This window comes from Rhamphochromis longiceps, linkage group LG3 (assembly GCF_057381845.1).
Source record: "Rhamphochromis longiceps isolate RC_006_pf linkage group LG3, R_longiceps_female_GT1.1, whole genome shotgun sequence".
Taxonomy (NCBI): Eukaryota; Metazoa; Chordata; class Actinopteri; order Cichliformes; family Cichlidae; genus Rhamphochromis; species Rhamphochromis longiceps.
Window position 1 is genome coordinate 38,483,304 of NC_140559.1, and position 20,468 is coordinate 38,503,771.

A 20,468-nucleotide genomic window follows, 5' to 3' on the forward strand; every position below is an offset into this window, starting at 1 on the left:
GTTGAGGCTTCAGAAAGACATGTCAGAAACCAGTGGATGACACGACGGTAGCTACTACAGTCTATCTCCTTCATGCTGTCTATGACTAAAAACACTTTCTTCTCTCTCTTTGCTGGCATTGCTAAAGTTCAACATTACAAGTGTAGTAAAACAGACAGCTGACACTAAAATAGTTCTATATTTTGTGGAGATTATACATGATATAGATCACTGATATTTTTTTTTTAGCTATGCTAAGCTAAAGGGATCCAGAGGATGCCTTAGTCAGAGGCTTTTTTTTTATCTTCTCTTATACCAGAGGCCTATTTAACCAACCCCAAAGACAGAGCTCACATTTCAAGGTTGCTTTTGTCGATTTATAACAAAAGTAAGTTCAGTGTAATTCAGTCTCCTGACAGTTTTTTTTAAATGTTTTGTCTACATAAACCCTTGAAGAAAAAGTAAACAATGTGATAACCACTGCAAAAAAAGTGCAGGTGTTTTAATTATGTTATGACTCCATCAGGAGAGTTCATGTTTTTTGTGTAATCTTATTTACTGTCGTGACTTAATGGACAGTTAATATGAGTGAGATAAAATAAAACAAGATATATATTTTTTAGTTTCTAGATCAAATGGCTTGAATTGTCCAATGACATAGGTTTAAAAACAAAACAGACTGTTAGGTTACCAAACATGGGTGTGTCTGAGGCCCTGAAAAGTAGGACACTGCCACTGATAAAATGACAGGCATGGTTAAGTGAAAACTTGAGTTATCTCAAATTTATTGATTCAAACTGCTGAGTAAGTAAAAAAAAAAAACTTGAGATACCCAACTGGAAATTTTGAGATAATCACTTCAAATTTTGACCTATAGGCTTTTTTTTCTTTGTCTGTTGTTGGTTACCCTGAAAGTCCAAATTAGAGGGGTAATAAGTTCAGCAGGAAATTCAGCTTAAGTCACTTAAGCTACAGTAAATATTTTTTTGACATGACTGTTTTTGTGAGATATCTATAGATAGATAGATATAGATAGATAGATATCTATAGATAGATATCTATAGATAGATAGATATCTATAGATAGATATCTATAGATAGATAGATAGAGATAGATAGAGATAGATAGATATCTATCTATAGATATCTATAGATAGATAGATATAGATAGATAGATATCTATAGATAGATATCTATAGATAGATAGATAGATAGAGATAGATAGATATCTATAGATAGATATCTATAGATAGATAGATAGAGATAGATAGAGATAGATAGATATCTATAGATATATATATATATAGATATATATATATATATATATATATATATATATAGATATATATATATAGATATATATATAGATATATATATAGATATATAGATATATATAGATATATATAAAATTCAGTTGAGTTGGTTTCTTCGTTAACAGGAAGTCATGCATTTTGTGCCTTAATCAGCTTTATTGAACAAGTTCAGTAGACGTTACAAAAGTATGTGATTCATGTAGAAACAGAGAACTTTTCCATGGCCTTTAAACAGGTGATCCTATCATATTTTTTTTTTAAGTAGTGGAGATCAAAGTCATTAAATATATACAACATTAATACAGATTCTGTTATATGAAAAAAGCAGATAACTGTGTTTTATATTACTTTTGATGTGCAAAATAGTTACAGTAACTAAAGCTGTAAAATGATTGCACTGGTCTCCCCATGCTATCCCCACTTAATGTGTCTATATTGGTTTTTACAATAATGTCCATAGGATACAGTCTTAATTACAATAGGTAGGTACAAGTACAAGAAACCTTGATTCGATTCCCCAGGCAAAGTCTAAATCACTAGAAACGAAGTTTGCATCTCTTAACTTCATTACTTGGCTCTCCGAGCCTTAGAGTTGCAGTTACACAAAGACTTACAGAGTAGGGAAAGTGCCAGCTTTACTCAAACTCATCTATCATCAAGTAAGAAACAAAAAAAGAATGATTTATTGTCCTTCACATGTTTTCACATCACTACATATTTCTTCTTTACTGTAATCCAAGTTTGAGTTAACAGATGATAGTGCAAAGAAAAAACTGCCTACATTTAAATAAATTGTAAATGTACCATTATAATACATGTATCAGTCAATAAAGAATTTACCTCAGAAAATAGCCAGTATTATGCTGAGAAAGTGATGGCGGTGTGTATAAAAAAGATGTTTTATATATAAACAGAATGCATAACCTAATGCCGACTGACTATACCCTCAGCTGTGTTTAACATGGGTTATGATGAGTGGGGCATTATTCTTCCCCTCCTGGGCGAGACAGGGGCTGAAGATCGGGTACAGGTTCTCACTGAAGCTATCGATAAAACTGTAGATATGCAGACGAGACTTCACATCATAGAAAGAAATCTGGCCTCCTTCGTAATCCAGAAAGATTCCTACTTTACTGGGTTGGGAAGGCAGCACTAGAGGCAAGCGGGGCGACGCAAGCACTTTCACCTCCCCGTTCTTCAGCCACAGGCACCAGTACCCACCCTCGGGACTCAGCTTGATCTCACCCTTGCGTCGGGCAGAAGCGCGGGCCACGCCGAGCGTCCAGGCCGTCTTTCGCGATACGTCCACCTCCCAGTAGTGTCGCCCCGTGCTGATCCCCTCCCGGCCCAAGACAAAGAGGGCCGGGCTGAAGCGCTTTGGACCCTCACAGTGAGTGGATTTGCGCTCTTCATACCTCACCTGCTGACCATCATCAGTCACAGTCAGGTTCCTCTGGGCTGTGGCAGGGTCCAGAATCACCTCAGCTGAAAAGGAAGGAGCAGAATATGAGACAGGGAGAAAAATCTGCATTATTTATTGCCACTTCTGCTAAAAAAAAATAAATAAATAATGGGCTCCTTATTCCTGAACATGCCACAAGGGTGTCTGTAAAATGGCAGCATGCTACGGGAGCAATCCCATCTCTGCTGTGAAGAATTACTTCCATTTTGTGGGCATTTAGAAGAAATGAGCATCATCATTTACTCAAGAGAGGCCTCCTGCTTTACTTTAACACCCTTATGTACAAGTGGCACGAATGTGCTCCCTAGAAGAATTATAGCTACAAACCATGGATGTCACCCAGCTAACACAGTAGAAGTGTTACTCACATGCGTAGTTCTGCACCTTCCGGAGCTCTGAGAGAGAGAGAGAGAGAGAGAGAGTGTGTCAAAGTCACAGCAGATGGCACGTGTGGGTGGTAAACACACAGATCTGAACCAGAGCTCTAAATGCTCGATGCATGTGCCGCTGTCAGTCAGCTGCCTCTTCCAGCGATCCCAAGTGGATGATCTGCGGCATCAACACTATCTCCATCTGTCCAACCGTCTTGCATGTGTGACCGTGTGAGTGTGGCGCGATGATGAGTCACTTTCCATTCCAAAGTGTGCGTACAGTGACCTACATATCACCGATTTGGATTTTGCACAGGATGTGTGGTTTGTATTAGACAAGGGAGGATGGATTGTACTAGAACTTTGCATTCATTATCCCATGCAGGGATCCCAGTAAAGCCTGCTGCGAGTTTGATTTTCAGTTTAAAGGGGTACTTGAAGCTGCGGAACTGTATGCAGCGTACGCAGAATGGAAAATACTCATTGTGACTATGAACATTTTTCAAAACACTCTTCCAAATGATTGCAGACATGTTGATTTGCATTTAATACATAAAACATGAGCCATTTCAGATCGCTCATTTTTAAAAGTGCTTTCAGAAAAAGGATTAAGAAAAGATTTTGCTGAATATGTGCTAATATTATGTAAGGTATTTATTTAAATGTATCTAGCCCTGCATGATATGCACTAGGGTTTAAATGATGCTCTGTTGGAACTAAAGGGCTAAGATCCATGCGTTCATATTGTTTGCACCTACAGTCTGAAATCATGACTTATCAGTTTAGGCAACATTTTTTCCAGTTTTCTGTTGTCTAATTTTGATGAGCCTGTGTCAGTCATAGCCACATGGACCTGGTATGGTCTTCTGCTTCAAGCAGTGGTGGTCCTAGCCTGTTTGGCTGACGAGTTATTGTGAGTTATTAAATGCTGCTCCAGCCACCAGAAACTCCCCCGCCGCCCCACCCTATCCTCCCTGTGCCGCAAGCAGCAGGCGCACCTCGCAAACGAGGGCGCCCTTACTCCCAGCAAATGGCCGATAGAAAATCGATCGGTGCCTATGGCATTCCCAATATGCGCTGGCATGACGTCGGGGCGGCATGAGTATGAGCATTTTTTATTTTTTTTGCCCATGCCGGTGATGCCGTCCCCCACCACTATGCCTCCCCGGGCAACCGCCCGTGTCACCTGTATCAAAAACCGCTACTGGCTTCAAGGTTTGACTTGTTGCTACTCAGACATGCTCTTCTGCAAACCTTGTTTGTAATGAGTGTTTTTTTTGTTGCTGTTGCCTTCCTATAAGCTAAAGGCAGTCCAATCATTCTCCTCTGACATCAACAGGCACAAGCCATTTCTCCCAGATAATTGCTGCTCACTGGATAATTTCTCCTTTTCAGACTTTTCTCTGTAAACTGTAGAGATGACTGTAGATCAGCTGTACTAATATTGAGCGCATCTGGCAGCATTAACCAAGTTGCAAGTCGCTTCCCCATTTTGATCTTCATGGTTTGAAGCTCAGCTGACATGTGATTGGCTAATTGGGTATTTTCAATTAATGAGTATTTGAACCGGTGCACCTAACAATAATAATAATTCCACAGACCCGCCCGCATCGCATTTCTGTGGAACCCAAGGAATGGAAAGAGACGGCGAGGAAGACCCAAAATAACGTGGAGGAGTACTTTCCTTGAAGAATTATGTTCGGTTGAACTGTCATGGGATGAAACAGTAACCGCCGCGATGGACCGAGTTCAATGGCGTTCTCTTGTCGCCCGATGTGCCGATCGTCGTGGGAGGATCTAAGTCTAAGTAAGTCTAAGTAAGCACCTAATAAAGTGGTAAGTCTATATGTAAACCATGCTCTGCTTCTAGCATTGTAGGCATGGTATTGCTGCAGCACTAGTTGTTTTGTACAGTTTCTCAAATACAATGGTTTTAATAGCTGCATAAGTGCATTAGGTCACAAGTTTGGCTAGCTGCCCTTACCTTTCCCATATATTCTTTTAAGCTCATCCTGGAACTTATCAATGAGGCTGCTGACCGAAGACCGGATGGTTCCCAGATAAAGGTCAGTATTGATGCTGACCGCTGACCAATCAGTGGGCTCGGGTAGGGGTGACAGTGATGTCAGGTTCTACGTGAAATAGAGAGGTCATGCAAGGTAAGATGAACGGTGCGTCAAAGGAAATGAAGTCTGTAAAGTTTACAATGAAAAGAACACACTAAATATGACGCCAACAGTGTGCTCAGTGCTGTCCTATTTAATTTTGTTAATGGGAAACACAGAACAGAGACACATTATTGCTCTGACGGGAAAAGAAGAGAGCACTCAGTAGAGGGCATTGTCCAAATGTGGTAAGTAAATTCCCTGTCTATCAAAAAGAGATGCACTGGTCTGCTTACTCTCAGCTTTGATGTGTCTGGGTATTCGAGGCTTCATGCCTTCACTTCTATTGATGCTATGTAGAAAACCTCTAAAGTAGCAACTTCAAAGACATCTATTCATTCACATGGGGAAATGGCTATAACAGGCTCGGTCTGCTCATGGAGGCTTTTGATGTTGTGTCTCAAAATCTCTGAGCAAACACAGCTGGTGCAGCCACAGAGGTAAATAATTGGCTTTGCAATTAAAAGTAAAGCGTGTATACAGTTTTCAGAACAGGAAAACAGAGATATGTTCAGTATAATACGATCCATATGATATTGTTCAGGCTTTTCTGGTGAAATCATAAGGGTAGAAAGTCTTGTGTTTTAGATGCCTGTGAGATTTCCATTATTGTGAATAGCACAGCTTATTCTGTTAAGTCTTTAGCCTTCTAATAAAATGCTCTGCCCCAAATGCACAGTAATTGTGTTTTCAGTATGTAGGCCAAGCTGGAAAAGCAAGAACTTTAAAGGCTAGCTATATTTAGTACAGAAAAATAAAGTTAGCATCCAAAGCCTGAAGATACTCTCTCAAGACCTGGACCTGTCTGCATGCCAGTGTGTGTTAGACCCACATGGAGCTCTGTAGTACCTGAAGGAAAAGCACTTTGTCGTGCATCTGTGCATGGGCTTCTAGCTCATTGCTCCTCCTCCTCAGTTGGCTGAGTTCATTCTCCAAACCCCTGGCCATTTCCTGGGCGTGACGCTCCGCCTCACGTTGCCTCGTGGCTATCAGCTCAACCAGCTCCGCCTGACTCTGCTCCACCAGACGCTGCAGCTCTGCGTACACCTGCCAGCTTTCCTCCAACTCCTTCTGAGCACTGGCCTGTGAATGTGAGCGCCACATGGCCAGTGTTACCAGTGTGAACATGAGAAAAGCTCAGAGTCCAGATCAGATCGTGTTCAAGACCGAAGACCGGGTTTAAGGAGGAATGCCTGCGTATTCTTAGCAACAAAGTTCTTACAGATTAACCAGAGTCTAGAAGTTACTGAGTAACACAGCTCCTTTTACAGGGGAGCTTGGAGGACAGGTTGAGATAGTGCTAATCCTGTGGAAGAAGTTATTTATTGTCTTGTACGTGGCGTTAATGAGGTAGAGAACATTCTATACAAACATTACATAAACTGCATTGTGGGAATGCAGGATCTTTGAGATTAACTTGAGCCACAACTCTGAGAAACACATGAAAATGCAAATGTTTGATGCAGCCGCATCAGACATTAGCCTTTAAAATGGCAGCTCTTTTGCACAAAGTTCCAGTTATATTGGCTTGAATAGACGTATGTTTGTGTGGGGAACAGTTGCTGTGAGTATGCATCATACATGCCACCTTCTGTGTTCTCTACCTAGACACCACCCTACATTTTTAGGACCTCCTGTTGTGTAGGAAATTTTAGAGAGTGTCCGAACCTGATTTCACATGTGAAGTCAGCTTATGCTGAATTATTTCCTTTTATTGTTGCACTTTTTTTTTGTTGAAAATGATTTTCCATCCACACCCTTCTTTTTGCTCCCTGATAGCATCGCTCCATTTGAACTCTTTTTTTCTTCCCAATGACAAGAGCATAGGGTCACATTTCATTTAAACATTAAAATGTGTCATTTGTTTGAGGTGAAACGCCTCAAAGGTTCACTTAATCGCCAAGGCTCACTTTGGGAGTCACTTTCTGTCTGCAGACCCTTCGGCTGGTGTGTCCTTGTAGGATCTTAACTGTTGTTTTACACGTGGAGCTTCACAGCATGTTATTCTGCACCTTTAAATCTTTGACAAGAAAAACTAAGTTCCCCATTAAATGACCTTGGTTTCCACTCACAATTACGACTTTCCACAGAACAACTCTCATGTTGCAATTTAGATGACTGGCATCTTTATTTGTTTGTTCTCTTCAAAGTTCAGGGTTTGACATGAGTAATTGCACCTTATTTAGGCAGTTAGAGTGATAAGAGAGAAGTATTGCATAAACATCTTTATGTAACATACAGATTTTTAACCTCTGGAAATTTTACTTTAAGTTTTCTGCTACTGTTTCTAAATGACACTAAATGTGGAATAGCTCCTTTATTTATCACACGCTAACACAGCATTATCTTTATTATTACTATTGTCCTGCACATTTAATGCTAGCATGAAGTTGTAGACTTTTTAAAGTCCTGATAAAATGTCATTTTATATCAAAGGTTTCTTGTTTAAATGTTCCTTTTTTTAATGAGACTCTTGTCCACACTCACCTTTGGCCTAAAGTGTTGATTGTTGTATATATCTTTCTATATGAGTCTCTATTTGTTTGACGTAATGATTGACAGAATTGGAGGCATTAAATAAAACTACCATAATGATTCTAGCAAATTAACATGTAAGTACTGCAGTTTAAAAAAAACAACCAAAACCCAGATGTTTACTTAGTCAGTTGCCTCTTAAGTGTCTTTGCGCACCACTTGTGTAACTGGATTGACAGGTTACATCTTCCATTAGACGCTGAAACCACCAGATTTTCCATCTCAAACTGATAAGTTACATGCATGTTAAACTTGCTCAATAAATTCAATGTGTTGTTTAGTCTGTCAGCAGCATGTAGCTGGACACGAGTCCATGTGTTTGTACAGTAAACACAGAGGGAACTGTGGGAAAAAAGGTTTCCAGAAAGAGGAAACCAAGAGTAACACTGAAACCAGGAAATTTCACTCATGAATGTTTTGCATATGTGTCATCAAATTCAAAACTACCCAGATGTGACAAGATGTGAAAACCTAAACATAGGACAACTGATATATTTAGTGTTACCCTGGTAAAACCTGTTACACTCCCAGCATTATTAGTGTAATTGTCCTGGAAAACCACTCAGGCTTGTTATCTTTTCATTTCTTATTCCAAAGCAGCATTTTACTGCAGGGAGGCTGTGGCTGGAAACAGGGTGTGTGAGAAACTAAATGTAAATGTTTACACTGGTCTCACTGGTTGGACGGCCTCAGACATGGATCTGAGTGTGTGTACACAAGACAAAAACAAATGACATTAGTGCTCCACCTTATCTGCTACTGCAGAGCATGAGAGGTATGAGATGTGGGTGGCATCCCGCCTCAAATATGTCCTGCTTGTACTGGAGCATAGGTCTTTTAGTTGGCTCACCTTGCTTCGATGACTAATAAAGATGAATCTACGTTATTAGGGGTAAAACTTAAGTGTCTGTTGGCTTTTAATAAACTGCTGCTGGTCGTCTTACAGCTGCCCTTGAGCAACAGCTTTTTCTGGATCACAAAGCTGCTTAAAGTGCAAATAAGGCTTTTGAGCTTCAGCTAAAGAAAAACATTATATGAGAGCAGACTGGCAAATATTTGAAATGCACTTTAAACATATTTACAACAGCAACGATTAGGCTGTTTCTCAAATACATGTACAAGTGTAAAAGGACTGGCCTGTTTGTATCAGCCACTTCTGATAAGATGCCTTTGGAAATGCCGCACTGGTGCGACGCTCAAGAATTCAGCTTGAAATCTTTCGGCGATAACAAAACGTGAGTGGAGTTTTAGATTGAAAACAGTATCGTGGACACAAATGTGTTTCTTGAATCATGCTCCAAAACACAGCACTTGAAATGCTTATCCCTAGTTAGACTTCAAAACACAAGCAGATAAAAATCAGTGGCATACAAAATGTATCCAGGAAACAGACGCATTAAAAAATACCAGACTCCAAACAAACTCAAACAAGACCAACTCCAGTTATAATGACACAGCATAAAATAGAAGACAATAGATTATTCACAACTGCATGGTTGATTCTGATTAAAAAAATGTTTCAGTTTGATTTTAAATGATCAGTGTCCAGCTTAAGTTCTGAAGACAAACAGCTGTACATGTTAATGCATTCCTGAAAAGAAAAATCCCAACAGATGCTGTGTGTGTCACACATACCAAAACCACGAGGTCAGTGAGTAGCTGAGGAGTATTTGCATATTATTGTAGCTTTGGATTAAATTTAGGTTTTCAATTGTAATGAAACTATAACTTAAAAGGTTTCAGCACAAAATGTGTACAATTATAAACTGGAAGATTGTACACTGTTAGGGTTAGAAATGGGAAAAATTTGTTGTTCGGAAAATTCATATTGAAACAGTAGATTGCATTTTTACAAGTTTTTAACAGTGTAGATCATCGTAAAAAGCTTAACTGTTGTGGACGCTGTTTGTGACCAGGAGGTTACACAAAATTTACATTCTTTTTTTTTTTAAAAAGGACTCGTAAGGCAAATCCACGATTTGCTTTTTAATTTGGATTCAAAGCTTGACTCTTTACTGAATAGAAAACTAGACAATATTTACATAAAAACAGTTCTTAGCACTGACTATCGATCAGTCAGCCAAATGTCGATACTGACCAATACTGGAAATGTTGGCTGAATGTTTACCATAACCAATGACCGATGTTTATGTTATAATCTATTATTTTTGTGACGTCTGGATGTTCAAAGCTAGTTCGATGAAGGCTCGAATACTTAAAATTGTTAAGTTAATCTCTGTTTCTTAGTAGCTTAACCATGATGTCACATGCAGGTTTTTATTAGACTTACCTTTATGACCTTGATGGACTGTTTGATCTCGTCAAGTTTCTTGGCTCTCTCCTTGATCAAATGTTTCAGCTCTGATCTCTTCTTTCCCATGTTACCCTGTGAGACAAAAAAACCAGAGGTGTGTCTTACCAAAATTTTCCTGCTTTTATATCATAAAAATATCTCAGGAGTCATTTTAATGATCTTGTCATACAGGGATACTGACCATCTTCTTCTTAAATTCATGGTCAATGGAGACAATCTCATGGGATTTGTGTGTGGCATCGGCACAGGCAGAGCAGATGCACATGTGGTCGGTCCGGCAGTACACATCCAGGAGACGTTCGTGTTTCTTACAAATTTTGTCTTCCAGGTGGAAAGTTGGTTCAATCAGACGATGAGACATCATTGCCCTGACCTGGAGGACAGTATGGGCATGAGTGGTACAGAGACATAAATACAGTTGCTCTTAAAATTTATAGAAATATTTGTTTTTAGGTTATTTAATTAATTAACATTTAACAAACCCACCTTCTTATGATGCCTGAGGTGGGACTCGCAGAAAGACCCAGGGCAGTTCACACAAGATTTCAGCGCCTTTAACTTCCTTCCAATACAAGCATCACAAGAAACATCCCCAGGCTGGGCAAACTCTCCGGTATCCTTCACTGGCGAGCTGCTCTCGCCCGTATCTGAGCTCAAATTCCATCTGGATCCGTGAGAGGCGGTGCTTTTAGCCACCACCAGCCCCTGAAACTGGGAGGATATTTCAGCCAGGACCCTGTTGACGCTCATCTCAGGCTTTCTAGAGTAGCTCTTTTTGCACATTGGGCACAGGAACTTCTTGCTGTGGTTCCAATAGCCCTGTAGACAGGCCTTGCAAAAGCTGTGGCCGCATGGTGTGGAGACGGGCTCCACAAATATCTCCAGACAGATGGAGCAAGTGAACTGCTCCTCAGAGAGAGAATTAAAGCCTGGAAGACAGAAGGAAGTGTGAGAGGCTTAGTACATGTGTATTTATAATATAATTAGAACAGTCAGTACAGACACCGTTTAAAGCAGATCTTAACATTTGACTTTCATCTTCTTCTCTTTTTTTTTAAGATATGTGGCACGTGACTCACTTGAGTCGTGTGGAAGCCTAGACAGAAACCTGCATAGAAACAGCTGTGAAACTCACTAGGAAGGGACCTGAGGACAGCAGTTTAATCTTCTTATAAGTGACAGCTTTTCTCTGGAGACTTTACATATTACATCATTTTAAATCCTAAAAATGATTTGGTTAGGTTTAAGTTGTTTTTGTCGACTTTGTATCTGGTTTATCCGTCCTTATTGGATAAAAATGAACTTGGAGCAGTCGAATTAGGGCAAAAGGAGCCACAGAGGAGATGAGACAAAATTATATGTGTAATGAGGTCATTTTGTATCGTGACCTGAAAGATCTACAGTGCTCAATAAATTGCCCACCTGTCGCAAAAACTAGAAGACACAAATATTTTAGAAATCTATTTAAAATGTTCAGTAATACCTGTCAATAACTGTAATTGGATAAATAAATACATTTAAAAAATTCTAATTTATTTTACTTTTTTCTGCTTGTTTTGTATAACAGTAAAATATAAAATTCATGGATCATATATTTTAACATGAAAGATATTTCTATTAAAGGTCTTGCACAAACTGGTGGATTAAACATTACAGAAACATTAAAAATGATTCTGTTCATTATCAGTACAGTGCAGTATCATTTAGTGCAGCTGTGACATAAACCTGACATTTAGTGATTGGCTGATAATTTCTTTCTCTTTTTTTGACCTCTGTATATCTGTCTGAGGCTTATGTCAGGAGGTGGTAAATTTCCATTCAGAGTTAGGGGGAAAAGGGCTAATTCAAGGATTCTACTTTTTTTGTGTTTTTGTAAACTGATTAGAATTTCTGAGCTTTCTATATAAAAAAAAATGCAATTCACCATTTTCTTATTCATCTAAGATAATAAACTGCAGTGGATGGGGAGGCAGTGGAATCATCTCCCACCCTCACTTTTTTTTGTCCAATGTCCAACTTCCAGAATACACTCCCTAATTTTGCTGTTGCTGTTACCTCAAATTCAAAAACTGATTGTTCAAAGCACCAAACAGTAAAAATGAAATTAGAATTCCTGATTACAAGCAAAAAAAAATTGACCGCCACTTTAAATCTAGTACAGGTGTCAAACAAAAATAAGGCCTAAACTGATCCACAGCTTGTCCTCAAAACAAAGTAAGACAAAGCCAGGAAGACACTTTTTCCAGTTAACAGTTATGTGACATCCAGTGAGAAAGTATCACCACAAACAAGGAACTATCTGCAACAGTGTCACTGTGTCCTGTTGAGGGCGAGAAACTATCTGAGGAATGCAGATATTCTGGACCTTCTGCACCTGCATCATACGTTTGGCTTAGGCATGAGCCAAATGAACTTTTCCACCAAATCTGCTACGACAAACAACCTCTATACATCACGACATCTGCACTGTTTCAGTTTAACCCAAATCTAAAATGTTTTTTTTTAACATATGTAGTTTTAAACTAGGCAAGTAAAAAGTCAGGTACCGTCAATTCCAGACATCTGTCTGTCTACACCTCCTGTAGTGTCAGCATGGATAAAGTTCCTAACATTTGATAAGAAACTAGCACTAAGATTATGTTAAAACAGGTACAACTCACTCATGTTTTCCTTTGACCTCGAGCGGTGCGCTTCTTCACCTCACGTACTTTGCTGTGAATCACACAGCTCCGGTGTTGAACTCTTCCTGAAACTTGCAGTGGACCTCCCACTCTCAGTGGGACACACCCAGACTCTTTTGTTATTGCTCAGTGATTTCTCCTGCCCTGCTCTGCGCATATGCAAAGCTCTTAAACCAACAAAGGTGTTGCATTTTCATCATTGCAGAGATCTGCCCCTGCTTTCTGTGGCTTTCTGCCACTGTATCTTCATAAAAGTCAAGAACACAAAAGACTTGCTCTTCAAGAAGTCTCAGACAGAGGTGATCACTAGCACTGTAATAATACTGAGACTGATACTAAGGTAAAAATGCTAAAGAAGTTAAAAAACAACAACTATTAACTCAGAGGGTGCATTTTGGGGTTTTTTGGTCTATATTATACTGTACATACATCATTTGGTAATATTATCTTTCCTCCCATTACTGTCTGTGTGTGTGTGCAGGTCTCTCTCTCCTACCTTTAGGCTCTGTGTTTGAACGTTTTTGTATGATGCAGACACAGTTGGAATCATATGATTGGCTCTTTCAATGAGTTTGCTTTCTCTGGATTGGATCGTTGGTTGATAGCAGACTTTTAAACTTCTTGAAACAGCTGACATCTACTAGTTCCCAGACATCTACTAGACCTTCGCTGATCCCAGCAAAGGTCTGCAATTTAGATCTGTGTATTGTCTGGAGAGATTCGTGTAAGTGCAGTCATAGAGTTGGCGGATTATGGTAGTCTTGTTAGCTGTGAGCTTATACTTTTATTTATTATTGTTTTGGTGGCTTAGGGTAGAGACTTGTCCTTCACTGTTGGTGGAAAGTAGTACTTATTAGCAAGATTATGTTTGTTGTTTTGGTCCCTGAGGACCCTGAACTGGTCCTGGAACTCAAAAATCTCACATCAATTGAAGGCGAACTGGTACTGTGAAGATTAGTATTTGAGTTGCAACGTTTTGATACTTGTCAAACCATTCAGTGACCCAGTCGTGCCATATGGAAAATTCCTATGGACCTTACAATGTTTAATCAGAGAATAAAGGCCATAAGTCAGAATAACTCCATAAGCTCCTCAGGGGCTCAGATTACTGGAGCAAAATGCCCTCAACAACAAAACAACACCAGCAGATTCCAACAGTGTAGACATAAAGAGCTCAGATTTTTCCTTTAAATCTAGAGCCTGTCTGTACACACAGACATCAATTCACCTTTTTAGGTTTGTTTTAATAAAGATGTTAGTTAGAGTCTGTCTCTTTCTAGTCGTATTGCTAAGGTAACCAGCTGCTGGTGGCAGCTTCACAGGATGTATGACAATGCCTACAGTCCATTAGTCCATTTTACACGCCCCACTGAAACATAATGCTCAGTTCAAGCTTCAAAAGACATTAGCAGAAATATTTTATGTCATTTTTCATGGATAAGTTTTGCGATTTGAGATAAATTGATAATTGATTTCTACAATCTTTTGCTTGAGCTGTTCAAACTAGTTTTTTACTTGTTTTGTTTTATTTTTATTCAAAACTCTTATCTTTTCTGTGACCCAGCAAAGGTCATATATGGATTAAACCTTTCCTGTAAAGAAGAATGACACCTGCCTCTCTTCATAATCCAGAAACACACCCACCCTCTAGGGAGGTGGAGACAAAAGTGAAGGATAAGTCTTTTGCATTATTGCAAAAGTGCTCGCTCCTTCCCTGTGACTAACTGTGACTAACAGTTGTTTTCTGGGCTGGGAGTGATCTATTGTCTTCTCATCAAAGAGCCAGAAGCAGATCCCAGCATGCAGTTGGATTTCTCCTTCATTCTGGCCTCCCAGTAGTGCCTGCCTGTGGTTCGGCCTGGAGTTGCAACAGCAAAAGTGTTTTCTGTGAACCTTGCTGGACTAGCTGGAACTTTCTGACTTGCAGATACAGCATCGATGATTATGTTGTTAATTTCTTTGCATCACACATTGTATTCTAAATTTAATTTGAACATAAAAATCTAAACTACTGTAGGGGTGTTCAGGAAAAAAAGGTGACGAACCTGCAAACTTCATCCCTGCCTCAAAGTCTGTGGGTGAAGACGGGAGATAATAACCAGGGTGCTAAATTATACTGTTGATGTTTTCAGTGATACATGGCGGGAAATAAATTGCCAAAAATAGCTCTATTTATCAAATCTCCTGCTGTGCTCAAATCACCTTTCATGACAACATAGTTTATTAGTTCCTTCCATGTGCATTTCCATCAAATCCCCTTCCACCCATTACACTGTCAAAGACATGGGGTCAGAAACAGTCTAAAGCCAACATTTTTCAGCCAGTCTTTAACTCCTTCTGTCATTTTTTAAACCCCATTTTAGGAAAATCAGCATGCTCTGACCAAGACAAAGTCAGGGACCTACTTCACATAGACAGCGTTGCATCTTAAGTTCATCCAATTTGTATGTCTTTACATTTGATGAAAAGACTGAATAGAAGAAGCAAATTTTGTATTATAGCTCCTGCTAATGTGATGAAGTGCATATGCTTGTGTAATGCCTGTTTAATGAGAATGGTGTTAAAGTTTTAACTTATTCTAACCAGCAAACTAGCTAATGTTAACATATCGAGTATGTTCACCTGTTGTGAGATAAAGACCCCACAACGCCATGCAAAGAAACTCCAACAATCCAACAAGCTCAGCTACATTTAAGAGAAAGAAAACTCAAGAGAACAAGGCCATCTGCTCAAACCAGTTGGAGGTGAAGGGAAAGAAGTGAGGGGGGAAAGGAGAAGAGAGAGTTGACAAACTCTCAGGCTAAATTTCCCACTCTTGAGACTTTTTTAATCGGGTTTTGTCAAGCCAATATTTTCTTGTTTTCTAATGTGTTAATTATTTTTAAATGGCACTTTAGAGCTTCTCTATTTGCAATCCAAGAACTTTAAAACAGAAATTGTGCTCCCCTCAGTTTGCATATTGGGTGGTTGGAAAATGTTGGCGTTAATTTTGGTGGCGGGCACAACATAGCACACCAGTGGGCTTATTGAGGCCTCAGTCACACAGGCCTGGAGACAGGTCAGCAACTGTTATCAACCACTGGCTGCTAGAGAAAAATGTGTATTGGATAAATGTGTGGGTGAAAATGGTTGCAAAGAGGGCACTACACCAAAAACGTACTTCTGATTCTTTGTTTGCTAGCAGATTGCTGTGATCGCCCATAGTGTGCATGCAAGTCTTTGCCTGCAAAAACCATTAACAGTTGTAACCTATTACTGAAACCAAGGCACAAATTTTACTTTGAAGGCAAACTCCTTGCATTTCCTGTTTCACCACTGTGCGTGTGCAACTGGCGAGTGTGTGCAGACAAATTGCCGACAGTTATGGATGCCTGCGACTACCTCCTAGTGCAGGGTTTCCCAACCTTTTGGAGCCATGGCACATATTTCACAATAGAAACACACATTGCACACCACCAAACAAAAATGTCACAAAAAGCATATTAATCGTTTTTCCCTGTGCATCAGGTATAGCGGAAATGGTTCGGTTTGTCCCCAGTATACCTTTTTTACTTTCTTCCGACCACTACTCATGCTAGGGCCTTTATCTGGGTCAGAATTTTTTTCAGGGCCCAGGTAAGATTGACTACTACTACCAACTTAACTACTACGTAATTTCTTCTGCAGGTAGTTGTACTGCCCTCTAGTGGAAGAGAATGTAATTATTCTGCCTGTGACTCACACCGCTCACTTAGAGCAGTAATCAGGTGGAACCAGATCATCTTCCACGTCACCTATGTGCCGTGATACAGTGGTTGGGAAACACTGTCCTAGTTTTCTCCTAAGGAACAGTGGGTGCCAACTGGTTTGTAGGCCTATGTGACTGAGGCTTAATCAGATGCCTGCTGCAGTTGAAATCTGCACCAGTGAAAACAGTCACAGTGAACTACAGAAGCTCAGGTAAAAGTGCAGCTCTTAAACCTCAAAGATGATGATGAACAGCAGAGTATGGGTAAAGCTTTTTTTCCCTTTCCATTATTCATAGCAAGTGTCTTAAAAATGATTAAAGTTTAAAACTGACCTGTCACATTTTCTGATGTGTAATGAGCTTTATAACCTTGCATGGCTGCTTGGATGAAAATAGACTTTCCATCTTAGCTGATGCCTCAATACAGGGTATACATCCACTGATGATGGTGTAAAGTCAGATATTAAAGACCAGGCTGTATCACTAGTGCACTGATCTGCAGGATGTAGTCTTCGCTTTGTGACAGCTGCTGCAGTTCATTGTTTCTCTTCTCCACTTCTTCAGTCTCTTGCTTCCGCTCTTAGATAAGTTCTTCAAGCCTCTTCTGTTCACCAGCACCCCTCACCTAATTCTACTCTATCAGCTCTCTGTGGGCTCTTTCCATGGACTTCATCACAGACTTGAATATCTGAACACTTTCCTCCATTTATTTCTGTGCATTCTCCCAAGAATCATTCATAAAAACTACCGGATAATTACAACAGAGACCATGTGGACTAAATCAGCACTGGAAGAGCTTCTGACAAACTACAAAAGTGGACAATTTTTACTTGAGTCTGTGATATTCTGGATATTTTTAATTGAACTATTTGTATATATTAGAGGTATTTCTTATATTTTGTAACTTTGTAATGTGTTGTATTATTTCAATTAGTTCAGTCTGTTACTGTGTTTGTTGTCTAGAGTAACAGTGACCACATCCATAGGGATTAATGAAGCATTGTGATTGTGAGGATGATGAAAATTCATGATTTGTGATGATTAATCACACTGCCTGTAGGTGTGCCTGAGCTAAAGCAGATGTGTACAGCTGTAACAGGTGTTAACTGCTGCCTGTTATGCTCTGTTTCCCTCATCTGAAGGCCAAAAAGTTTTTTGGCAGTGCTGATAAATGAGGAAAACTTTTCTATTTAAGTTATTCATAAAACAGGCATTTTGTTTAAAGCTGCCCTAGTGTGTTTGCTCAGGTGGAGGATTTCTGCATTTTTCCTTTATAATAACCTGTACATACAACTCCTTCCTCTACAAAATGAATCTGAATTGCAAGGGATGTTAATATGAACTCTTAATTATAGTGACTACACTGTAAGAAATAAAATCCATAACAACAACAACAAAAATAATATTCTGGCAGCTAGAGTACTGTACTGTAAAATAAAAGAAATTTTCCATTTAAAATTAGAAATTTTCCATACTCATTATACAGTTTGGTAGCTTTAATTTACATTAGAATTTATGTATTTTTACAGATGTTTTCTGTTTTATGAAATAATACAAATACTTGGGGTTAAAATTATACAGAAGTCCTCTTGTATTAAAATATTATAATAAGATGTTGTGCATTTAAAATTTCATTTAATATAATAAACCATACACCGCCCATTAAAAAGGGTTAAAATATTAACAATATAACATAGTAACTGGGTTTATAATTAGAACAAACCAACATTTTTGATTAGATCAAAAGTAATTTTGTACAAAAATCATCTCCATCTTTACTCTTAAAAATGTATTGCCACATACCTTTTTAATGCATGTATTTAAAAAAAAACAAAAAAAAAGGACACTGAAGTATGAAAGCTTGGTCACACCAGAAGGTAGCGCAGCAAAAATAAGCTTGGTGATGTTCTGACTCTTTGGATTTTGAGCAGATGCTGAGCTAACCTCTAAAATCTAGTGAAAGTATGTTACTGACACGATCAGTCCCAGTAGTTCACTCACTGTTTTCTTATTTCTTCTGTATTATGTGGTTTGATCTCTCCTTTGAAGAGTTTTGTTGGAAAAGAAAGCAAACTGATAAAATAAAAATGATTCTCTACAATCAAGTTCATGGTAAATGGCCTGTATTTGTATAGTGCTTTTCTAGTCCCTATGGACCCCAAAGCGCTTTACACTACATCCAGTCATCCACACACTGGTGATGGCAGCTACAGTGTAGCCACAGCCACCCTGGGGCACACTGACAGAGGTGAGGTGCCACCGGGCCCTCTGACCACCACCAGTAGGCAACGGGTGAAGTGTCTTGCCCAAGGACACAACGGCCGAGACTGTCCAAACCAGGTCTCGAACCAGCAACCTTCCAATTACAAGGCGAACTCCCAACTCTTGAGCCACAATCGCCCCTCCTTTGTATACAGAGGTTTTCCACCTTGCTGGCTGTCATCTTTAGTATTATGTTTATTTCCCATAATTAAATGATAATTTCATGCATCTTTTAAACATAAATAAAACTTAAAGTTACCATTTTCCCACCTATGTATGTGATCGGCGTCGGCACAGACCTGACAGCTGATTTTGTCATGCTTCTTACACACTCGCTCCTCCGGGTCCCTGACTGGATCAGTGAGCTTGTGCTGTCTTATGAGTCTCACACTGAGACATCATACACACCACACAGGACTTTGTGGCCTTTACTTCCACATCTGTGCAGATATTGCTCATCCTTTCCTGCTTATCACTGGGCCTGCATTTGTGCTACTGAAGGGATCTTAGCTGAATTCAAAATGATTCACAGCATAGAAATGATGTGACAGTGAATATCAAATGCTGCTTGTACTATAGTGAAATAGCCAAAGAGTGTCTGTGTTGTGCTATGTTGCTTCATGGAAATGTAAACTAAATAAGTCTTTCCCAAATAAATGAAATCCACATATCTACTAAAGTGTGGTAAACCAATCTTAAAGTTTCTTTGTCTGAGAGGAATTTGTGAATAAACTAAAATACTGCACAAATGAAAGTTTGAGCCTGATGGTGGATCAAGGTGAACCACAAATACAGATGTGTTAAATAAACCTGTTTACAGCCTGGAATAATTTTTCTTTCGTGACAACTGTGCAGGAGGTGAAATCTTTAGTTAACTCACCCATTTTATTGTGTTAAGGCTTAAAGTTGTGTAGGAGTGTGGGTGCTCTGAAGGGGGTTTGGGACGAGTTCTTTGCTAGGCAAATTTAAGTCATTTGAAATCAATCAATTCATTGATAACTTTATTCCCTCCTCTACTGTACATACGATCTGGCATATATCCCATTTTTTATTCCTATTTATTCTATTTATCCCCTTTGTATATTTTATTTATATTTGTCTCTGTATTTATATATGTGTGTGTGTGTGTGTGTGTGTGTGTGTGTGTGTGTGTGTGTGTGTGTGTATATATATATATATATATATATATATATATATATATATATATATATATATATATATATATATATATATATATATATATATAACAATTCTGTAACTGTAACTTCGGTCGTTGCTGTGCTTTTTGGAAGTCGAATTTCCCAGAGGAACCCACCCGAGGGATTAATAAAGTTCTATCTTATCTTATCTCTTATGTTGACAGTTGTAATGCTAAAATCAAGGAATTAAAATAGGAGCTCACAGAACAACGGTTAACATCATGGTGATTATGTCCATCTTTCATTTACAGTCTATAGCAATTACACTCTTTATTATGACCTGAAGAATCTTTGTCTGTGTTACTTAATGTGCAACAATGGCAAAGCTTCACAGAAACACAATATTTTTGTGATTTTCTTTTAAGGCATTGAATGTAATTTAAAATAACTTTTCAGTTTTTAAACATAACATTTTTATATTTATTCTCTTTTAAACATGATTTGTGTGGTCTTCAATGCAG

The 20,468-nt window shown here is 38.9% G+C and overlaps 1 protein-coding gene across 1 annotated transcript; it reads right to left on the minus strand.

Moving 5' to 3' along the window:
* Positions 1-1,427: 1,427 nt before the first annotated feature.
* On the minus strand, positions 1,428-12,928 carry LOC146674531 (E3 ubiquitin-protein ligase TRIM39-like). Its single transcript, XM_085396575.1, has 8 exons — positions 12,799-12,928; positions 10,625-11,067; positions 10,320-10,511; positions 10,115-10,210; positions 6,139-6,372; positions 5,109-5,256; positions 3,122-3,148; positions 1,428-2,776 (listed from the first exon to the last, which is right to left on the minus strand). Exons 1-8 carry the CDS (start codon positions 12,800-12,802, stop codon positions 2,238-2,240), a joined length of 1,683 nt encoding a protein of 560 aa, XP_085252701.1. The 5' UTR covers positions 12,803-12,928; the 3' UTR covers positions 1,428-2,237.
* Positions 12,929-20,468: the final 7,540 nt, after the last annotated feature.